At 25.5% G+C, this 10,503-nt stretch overlaps 1 protein-coding gene across 1 annotated transcript; it reads right to left on the bottom strand.

Moving 5' to 3' along the window:
* Positions 1-4,820: 4,820 nt before the first annotated feature.
* LOC132931730 (uncharacterized) lies at positions 4,821-9,635 on the bottom strand. Its single transcript, XM_060997689.1, has 4 exons — positions 9,412-9,635; positions 8,503-8,628; positions 7,817-8,333; positions 4,821-5,096 (listed from the first exon to the last, which is right to left on the bottom strand). The coding sequence occupies exons 1-3, from the start codon at positions 9,449-9,451 to the stop codon at positions 7,822-7,824; spliced, it is 678 nt and encodes a 225-aa protein (XP_060853672.1). The 5' UTR covers positions 9,452-9,635; the 3' UTR covers positions 4,821-5,096; positions 7,817-7,821.
* Positions 9,636-10,503: the final 868 nt, after the last annotated feature.

The following is a 10,503-nucleotide window of genomic DNA, read 5'->3' as shown; positions in this document are numbered from 1 at the left end:
TGTAAAATTTACTCAGTGGTGTACGCAGATATTTTTAATGGAGTGGTTCAAATTTAAAAATGATATTTATAATATACAATGTATGTTTCACATTACATCAATAGTTTTACTTATTTACTTATAGTAAAAATAAATGTGTGAACACCACTAAATTTACTAACATACAAATTAGTTTATTAATAGCTGTTTTTATGCATTTATATTTTACACCCATTCTATATAGAACAATTCACCAAGCATAATCACCTCCTTTTTTAATTTAATAATTAAGTAATTTAAAACTCGATTTTTGGAATCTTTAAATATACATAAAGACCATATTTTCAAATTCTTGAGATTGTGTGTACCATTATAGGAGTGTCCTGTGGCGATCCAAACTTCTGTTTTTAAAATAAGAACCCCATCTCTTTTTACTGTAAACTATTTAGTGGCTATTTTTTTGTGAAAATTTTAATGTATCAAATTAAAAATTTGGATGAGTAGCTTATAAATTATTAAAATATAAAACAGACGTAATAATATGAGATCTAGTATTTATTATATTTGATCATTTTTACAAATTATTAATGTTGAAAAATTAATCACCCACATTATTAGATCATGTTGTAGCCCCCATATATTTTAAATCCATTATCATGATTCATGAACCTATTATTTTTAAGTATACAATGTTAAGTATGAAGTATCTTAAAAACTAATTTTGATTCTAATGTGTCATCATTTTCAGAAATATTATCTGGTAAATAAATTACAATCAAAATTCTTATTGGAAAACTGAAGTTTTGAGTCACCACAGGACATTCCTTAAGTACTATAAAAAAATCCAAGAATTTAAAAAATGGTCTGAGTGTATTTAAAAATTCAAAAACTCAGAATTATTTTCATTAGTAAGAGCAAAATGATTAACATGCTTGGTGAATCACACTGTATAATACAATCTGAAACTAATATTTATGTTGTATTTTTAATACTAGCTTATTTACCTAATTAATATTATTTGTTTGTATAAAATACAAATATATACAAAAGCACACATAGGATTTTTTTTTGTAGGGTGTTGTGCTTATAATTTTTACTACAATGTCTATATGTGCTACTGAATATATAAGTTATTATTATAATTCATGTATAAAATGTATTTGTATTAAAGTATAAAGTTTAAATTAAAAACCACATTACATTATAACTTATTAATTGACATTTTTACATCTTAAATCCTCGTTTTGTCTTTCCATTCATTAGTTTTTAGTAAATAGTTACGATTGTTGATTTGTATTTATTGTTTATCAGTACATAGCATTGGAATTATAATTTATTGGTAGGGCTGGAATTTGTATGTAAATACATATTTTTACTAAAACATGACATATTAAGTATTGGAAATGATAAATTCATTTCACATGATTTTCAATAAAATAAAACATATTTTATTTTACATGTTTTTACATATTTCGTCATAAATACATATTTTAACATTATTTGTAAAATAAATATTTTGTTTAAATATTTCGTAAATTTTGACAATTTCAATGGTTTAGTAGTATTATACATTTATACTTCGATAATAGTACTCGTAAAAATTGTAAGTGTATAATGCATATGGGAAATAAGTAATAAATTATCACGTATTACAATATGTTTAGAAATTTGGAAATTGGCACACTCGCAGTGTGAGCTTTCTTTCCTAACTTGTTTTTTTTCTTCAAATTATTGTTTCAGCTAAATTGAAGGAAGGCGTTACTTGGGAGCATATTTTGAATTTTATTCGAGAAGGTGAAATTACTGATGATACTAATCAATAAATACTTCTTCTTGAACTTCAAGATTTAACTAATATATCTCGTGACTTTAATATTAAGTGTGCTACAAGAAGAAATAAAAATGATGCAGTCAGTGTAGACCTATGGGTCAATGAAATGTAAAGTCAGATTAAAGAAGATTCTCCTATCCTTTACTATAAAGCCCAAGATAAAGATGATAACTTTTTAGAGAAAAAAGATTTTGCCTTGATTATAAAGACAAAATTTCAAGTAAAACAAATACTGATGGTCCCAATAAAATTTGTATCGATGGGACTCATGGTACTAATGCTTATGACATTCAGCTATATACCAATTTAACAGTGGATGAATATGGAACAGGGTGTCTTGTCGCATTTTGTGTTTCAAATAGAGTACATGAAACTATATTTAAATTATTTTTTAATCAAATTAAAACTAAAGTTGGCATCATAAAATTCAAAGTATTTATGTCAGATGATGCGCCTGCATTTTACAACACTTGGGTCGTTGCTGAACATAGGCTGTTATGTACTTGGCATGTTGATAAAAATTGGAGAGATAATTTGAGGAGGATTAGTGAAGGATCTGAAAAAAGATCGCTTGTTTACAAAACCTTGAGTGTTGTTACAAATTATATCTATTGATGAGTTTAAAATTTCTCTAGATAAATTTATAAATGATTTATTAGAAGACAAAGATACTGCAGCATTTGGATCATATTTTATACAACATTACTCAAAATGATCAGAAGTCTGGGTATACTGTTATCGTTTGAGACTCGGCATTAACACCAACATGTACTTAGAATCGTACCATAAGATTTTGAAATATATTCACCTGGAAGGTAAAAAATGTAAGCGCATCGATAAAACAATTAATGCAGTGATGACGTTAGCTCGTGTCAATATGTTTAAAAAGCTCATTAAAGTAGCAAAAAATGTATCAAATTCTAAAAGTAGAAAAATTAATGAAAGCCATAAATGCAGTGAGTCGATTTCATCAAATAAAATCCAGATCCTTGAAGGTGGACAATCATGGATAGTAAATTCGTTAACAAATCCCTCTAAAAAATATTATGTTACCAGAGCTGATGAAACGTGCAATGAACCCAGTTTGAAATGTTCAGTGTGTAATATTTACATACACACATTTCCATGTAAATGTATAGACAATATAATTAAACTAAATATTTGTAAACACATATATGCCTGTGCACAAGCATTTAACATACTACTCGATGACAACAGTAATAGATTTTATTTGGAAGATACAATTATTGGAGAACAAGAAGAATTGATAGAGATGATTTCTGAGCCTTCTATGAAATGTACTACACCTAGTATACCTGGCACCAGTAGAGAAATTATTAATGAAGTCGAGCTTATCCGTAGTCTATGTGCTACAAGTGATGTTAGTGAGGAGGAAGACATGCTACTTAATAAAAAATTGGATAATATCATAAATATGTTAAATAAAACAAAAAAACTCCATCTTAATACTGTTGGAAATGTTAATATTAAAAAAAAAAAAATTACTGGCCTAATGCGTTTATACTAGAAAAAAAAAGATTGCATAAAAATGATATTCATAAGCCAACTATAAATGAAACAAATGCTATTTGTGATGGAATTGATAGGGAAAACAATGAATATGTTAATATTCACCAGACATTTGATCATGGTTACCTATGATTGAGTGTGTGACAAACATAACTGTTGTATCTTTGTTTAATAAATAAAATATTTTAAAGAGATAACTAGAATATTAAGACCTTCAACTCCAGCTTGTAAAAAAAAAACATTAACTGCATTTTTCTTGTAATTAATATGTAATAAAGTAATTATGTTTTTAACAACTCCTGTCTCCATTACAACACTATTAATTTACTCTACTATCTACCACATACATTAGTACATATAATTTATATTTACTAAATGTAAAAAATTTATAAAACTATACATTATATTACCTTTTAAATCAAAAGTAATCTCTTCTAGCTTCACAGTTATGTTATAATATAATATTATAATAATATTAAATAGTGTTAAAATAAAAATTGAAATATAAAATAATATTATACAGTTAATTTAACGACAAAAATTAGCGCAATCGACGATATTTAGTATTTTTTTCAAATATTAACACTATTATTTTTTGATAATCTATGTTTATTTTACAATTTGAAATTGGTGGGATTTATGGTATATTAACTATACGATAACGTTCTTTTATGATAAGCCAGCCAAATGCCTTATTGTGGGGAAGCGCTTGTCAATTTTGTGTGTTACTGTGTTCAGCTTAAATATTAAAGTGAAATAATCTATTATCAGACTTACTTAAAGGTAAACACATTATTATCTATGTTCATTGGATTTTTACGATATTTTAATTTTTAAGCAAGTTACAAGTATATGAGCATGTAAAATATTAATATTTAAAAATGTTCTAATACTAGGTCAATTTACACTAACATTTAACCTTACATCATAAAAATTGTAACTTAGAGATTCCCAAACTATTTTGACTCACGACACCCTCTAGTCTAGTCTATACTTTATGCTTTTACAAATAAGGTGTTTATATTTATATTTTATAACTTAAGTTTTCTTTAGATAATCGCTAAGTATAATCAAAAGTATATAACTAACCCAGGGAGGTAATTATATTAATTTATAACTTATAATTTTGCATTCTACCATCATTTAGTTATATTTAATATGTTTTGGGCAGGTATATCACAATTTTTTATACCAGTAGACTTCATCAACAATTAATCAGCTAAAAGTCAATAAATCTTGTCTAATCTACACTTTTAAAGTAGGTATATATTATTTAGCATGTGTACCTACCCTTAAAAATAATACATTTTGTAAATTATATATCTACTGTTCTACAATACTCAATGTCAATATTGTGAGTTTAATATAAATTTTTTATTGGTATTTAATACAAAACATATATTATAATCAAAAAATAGGATAGATTTCATAATCTGGAAAGATTTTCTCTAACATTTTGTAAAAAACAAATTTTTTGAAATATACTATGCAATATATATATTTAAATGGAACAATTTAAAAATGTTTCTCACAAGTACAGATTTGATACATGGTTATGTTTGTACAGCAATTATTAGTTTTAATAGATTTTAGTTAAAAAAAAAAAAATAACACAATATATCAACAAAAATTATTAAAAAATAATATGTTGACGTGGTGAAGTATAATAAAAACATAATTTGATTTTTTTTGTCTCATTAATATTACAGTACGTCAGACTCTAAGAGAAACCATAAAAAGTGTTGATGAAAATAATCTGAAAAATAAAATGTATAATAATATTTTATTATAATATTAGTAAACTAAATCAATTGAAAAATCACATTTATTTAATAATATATCATCTTGTTATCTTAGGGCCTAATTGAATAATATATAATATTGTCCAAAAAAACATTAAACCAATAATCAATAATAAGTGATACTTAACAGTAATATTATTTCAATCTTAAAAATATATAAATAATAAATATGTTACAAATAATCAATAATTAACTACCAAAAATAAGTATATAAAATTACTGTTCAATTTTTTTGTATGCGTATGCATATCTATGTATTTTTAATACAGTCAAGTCACAATAACTCGAATTTGAAGAGAGATAAAAATTTGTTTCGAAATATGTATTATTCGAGATATCTAACTCGAATTTATATTAATTTATATAAAAATTTGAGTTGTCAAGTTTTTCGAGTTATTACGACTCGACTGTATACACATTTTGAATTTTAATACTTACTAAGCAATAATTATTATTATACTATAGAATTAGTAAGTGTAGTTTATTAACTAATTAGTCACTATATCAATTTATAAAGAAGTAATAACATTCATTAAGAGGACATAAAACCTGTATGTGTTGTCTCCGTCACCTGTGACAGACCAAATTTTCAATATTGCGCTGTTAATTGTGATATTAGAGTGAACTGACCTATTATAAAATGTAAAGGAAATTTAATTATCCAGGGCCCCACATAGCCTTTTATTGATATTATTATTTTTAAGTAAGTTATGATAATTTTAAAATTTACAGTTTCAAAGATGTCATAACTTACTTAAAAATAATAATATCAATAAAAGGCTATAAGGGGCCTAGATAATTATCTTACCTATAAATTTTGTAATAGGTCAGTTCACTCTAATATCAAAACTAACAGCGCAATATTGAAAATGGTGAACAAGAATTTGGTCTGTCACGTGTGTAAGACGGAGACAATACATGCATGGTTCTACGTCCTCTTAATAGCTATATTAATTTAACTCTGAACACCTATTAAATCAATAATGAATTTATAGTCTCTTAATGAGATATAGTGGCTCAATCAATTTTTAAACAATTCTGCATAAAATATACGTCATACAGATAATATAGTCACAAACACACCTATCAAAGTACATTCAAATCACTCATTTTCTGACGGTGGCTTCATTGACATAAATTTTTAATAATCTAAGATAGTGTATCATGTCAACATGAGGTAGTTTAATACGACAATAACTTAACTGTTATTATTACTTCAATATTATAGAAAATAATATTTTTGAAAAAATATAGAACATATTACCTATGCATTAACAATATAATTCTATAGTTAAGTTAGTAAATATAATATTTTTTATATTAATTTATTGTAATTTATAGTGCTATACTTAATTCTGTTTAAGATTGAACTTATAATCTTAACTTCAATATAGATTATAATTAATCTACAAAAATATATTAAACATTATAATACAAATATTAATACAAAATATATTTTATTGGAGAGGTATCAGAAAAATTATTATTACTTTCTTACCAAAATATTTGATTCAACTATATTCTATAAGTTAATATTAATTATTTTACATATTTTTTTCAAATATGATTTCACATTTTTCCTCCTACTTTGATAACAGTTTATCCGTAAAGTTCTGTTTTTAAACGATAATATTGAGTACTTATAGTTACTATTTCATACTTAAGATTTGTAATTTTACAGTTACACCATTTTTGTTTTAAATTTTTTAAATCCATGCTTTAGTAATAAAATATGTATTACTAAAATAAAGATTTCTAATAACTTCTTTGAATTTATGCTATTACTATTAAATTAAAAGATTTATATTTGTAAATCTTACTTAAATAAACTAAAATTAATAAATTAGGTATGTCTTATACCTGTAAAATATTTTTTAATAATTTTCAATAGCAAATTATACGTAAAACTACAGTATATTTAGAATTTTAACTCGTTATTTGTTAAATGGTTTTTAAATAATTCCATACAGTTAGTATGCAAGGAATTATGATTCAGCACATAGGTATGATAGATATAAATTATTTACTATACTGAATGGATAGTAACAAAATAATAAGGCCTATAAAAGTAGCTAAAAAAATAGTTCAACTGTAACACCAACGAGTAAACAAATTAAAATTGTATTTGCAATACATATTTAATACATTATTCACTAATTTGGATTATGACATTAATTTAACATTTTTTATTTAATTTGAACATTTTAGTTGTATGTTAATTACTTTTTTACTTGCATTGAAGTATTTAGCTTAAAAGTACTCAAAAATTATTTATAAATGATTTTCTTTAAAAAAACATAATTATTTGTAATGAGACCAAGTTCGATTTGATCAATTAAACTCAGTAGTTGATTTAAAATAATTAAAATTATAAAATTATATTAAAGTCAATGGTAAACAATATTTTATTGTTAACAATTATTATGAATGATCTTAAGACTTACACATTTTATTTATTCATTAACTTGGACCAATTTCATATTTATGCAGAACATGAACTAGTTCATTGTATTTTTAATACATTAGAAATAAACAAATTTTTTTAAAGTTAAAAAAAAAGGATGTTAAAAAATAGATTAAGTGGCCTTTCAAATTTCTTAAAGTTTTATAAATAAGGCATGATGTTTGACGTAACTATCTGTAAAGTAAATTTTTTAAATTGATTTTAGTATACCTTTTTTAATTATTGTTATCCAAATCCAAAACTCTTATTCCATATTTTGTAGCTTTAATTACTCGCCGCTCATTTTTCTTTAATAGTTGATATTGTTGAAAGTGCTTTTTGATTCTTTTATGCATGTCAATATCTTCAATATTCACAAGACTGAGTTTTTTGGATGTTGATGGCAAGTCATTAGCAACAACTGATTGTGGTTCTTTTGTTGGTGTTTTGGTTACATTACGAGCATTATTTTCTTTACCCATCATATATGCTTCCCATATAATCGGTTCAGATTGAAGTTTACTCAGGGAAGATGTATTTACCAGATTCTCAATGAACAATGCAATATAGGTGTCAATTCCTACTGCGTCTATTAAAATATCTGCCTCGTCATAGTGGGCAACAGTTAAGTCAAAATAATCTCTAATGTCTGTTAAAAGGTTTGAGAGAATTGGATACATCAAATGTTTGTCTTTGAGAATCTGATGAACCTTACCAATACTACATTTAACATGGCTAGTCTTCCTATCTACACATCGGGAATAAAAATTTAAATATTAATCAACAAATTTACAAAATATATATATATAATACAAAATAGATATAAAAATATTTACAAACATTTAACAAAGTGCAAGGCCATTAAATACTGTAAATATAAATAACAACAAACAGTATAAATTATTTTAACAATTTACCAGATTGAGAATATTCTTTTTCTTGATTTAAGCCATTTGAGTTACTAGGTAAGCACTGCTTATCAAAATCATCCAAGTTTTTTTGTTGGTATACGAATGTATTTTGTTGTACACTTGAATTAGGACCTAGGTATTTCAAATAAATTATATTAAATATACATATATATCATATTATATAATGTACAGACAGATGACAAATTATTTATGTCATGCTACCACTATAAACATTTAGTGTTTGTGTGGTACCAGGCAGTAAATATTTCAAAACATAAAATTAATTAATTAGGTACCTAGTTAAAATACAGAAAAAATTGGTTACGAGTTTCAAGGACCAATTTTCTTTGTTATTGTAACTAGTTAAAACATGTGTTCATTGTAAATGGTAAGTGAGAAAAAAAAAACAGACAATCGTTGACATTCAACTAAAGACTTAAGCTACTATATTATGTTATTATAAGCTTGAAAACAGCAGAATTTCTAGAAATCATGTTTATATATAAACTAAAGGTACAAAACATATGTTGTAAGTAATGAATATTAGTAAAATTAAAGAAAACATTTTCGGCAAACTTTAACGACCAGGTAAATTATAACGTGTACATTTTTTCTATAATTTGATGGATTTTACTCATTGTAGCCAATATTTCAAAATAACCATACTTGTTGTAAATGCATATTTTATCAATCATAATATAATTATATTATTATACCATATTATGGTGCATGTGCCGAAAACTAATGTTTTGCTCATTGTAAGCAGTATAGTTTTAAGCAATGCTCATTGTAGTGTAGCTAGCTTTCTGTACGATTGCACAAGTAATTCGTAGGTATATAACCTTAAATTAAATAAGACAATCTTCACAAATATACAAATTAAAAAAAAATAGAAACAAAAACGTCGCAATTAACCTGTTGTTTCTTTTTGGATTTCCTGTTGGCCGCGATCCATGACGATTAATTTACTAGAATCTACGGTTTTAAATCTGATACCTAGTGTGCGGAAGATGTCCGTAATAAATTTCGTTGATAGAATTTAAGACTTAGAACTTAAATCATCAGAAAAAGAAAGACGCGCGTGCACATACATCAGACTTAAACAACAAATGATTATAATGTTTTTCCGGTAAACATAAAGTCACAAATAGTATGAGTTACATTATCTATTGATAAGACCGTCGGTTCCAAACAAACTGTTATCACGGTTCATCCAATAAGAAATACATGGGTCGAAAAAAATTGTTTTTAAGTGCATTTGTATTTTTTTATTAAAGTGCTAACTATTAAAAACATGTTCTTTACAAGTTTATACATATATACCGACCAAAAATATGAAGCTAAACGCTTTTTTCGTCAATATAAACAAATTTTAGTATTACACATAATAATAATAATAATAATAATAGTGATAAGAAACATCGTATACTCGGTTGCGTTTCAATGCATTCAAGGTGAAATACAAGAATGCAATGCAATCCAACCACTAGATAGCGCAACGACAATCATTATACTTCATAAACCCATAGTAATAACACCATAGTCCCAGGTGATTATTTTTCGTCCGACCGCCGTGTAACGTGAATCGGTTATCCAAACGCGGTTTTTAATTTTTTGACAGTGTTCCGGAAGGTGGCGAAGCACTTAACATACATATAAATAAAGATACGAAAATTCTACACAAGATAAAAATAAAACGGGAGTGAACAGAAGTCTCGGTTATAGAGTTATCAGCGACCTAGGTGACTATTTTTCGTGCGACCGCCGTGTAACGTGAATCGGTTATCCAAACGCGGTTTTAATTAACCTAACATTAGACTCAAATTAAAACAATTAGCTAGTTAATTATTGACAAACTTTGCATTTTTTATATGAAAATAAAGTGAAAGGCGATGTAAATGCAAAATAAAATTAATGACTAATTCGAATCTGTTCAGAATTCCTATAATTTCACTACCTACATCAACGGAGAAAGATGGGAATTTTGATTTGATTTAAAACGGTAGC

This window comes from Rhopalosiphum padi, chromosome 1 (genome assembly GCF_020882245.1).
Source record: "Rhopalosiphum padi isolate XX-2018 chromosome 1, ASM2088224v1, whole genome shotgun sequence".
Classification (NCBI taxonomy): Eukaryota; Metazoa; Arthropoda; class Insecta; order Hemiptera; family Aphididae; genus Rhopalosiphum; species Rhopalosiphum padi.
Note: the sequence above shows the minus strand (reverse complement) of the source record. Positions and strands in the feature narration are given on the sequence as shown.

What these genes read in the sequence shown, in the direction of transcription:
- LOC132931730 (XM_060997689.1), bottom strand. Translation starts at nt 9,451, where the DNA reads ATGGATCGCGGCCAACAGGAAATCCAAAAAGAAACAACAG. An exon ending in AATCCAAAAAGAAACAACAG is followed by an intron (nt 8,629 to 9,411) that starts GTTAATTGCGAC and finishes TGAAATACCTAG; the next exon opens with GTCCTAATTCAAGTGTACAA. An exon ending in AAAAGAATATTCTCAATCTG is followed by an intron (nt 8,334 to 8,502) that starts GTAAATTGTTAA and finishes CCCGATGTGTAG; the next exon opens with ATAGGAAGACTAGCCATGTT.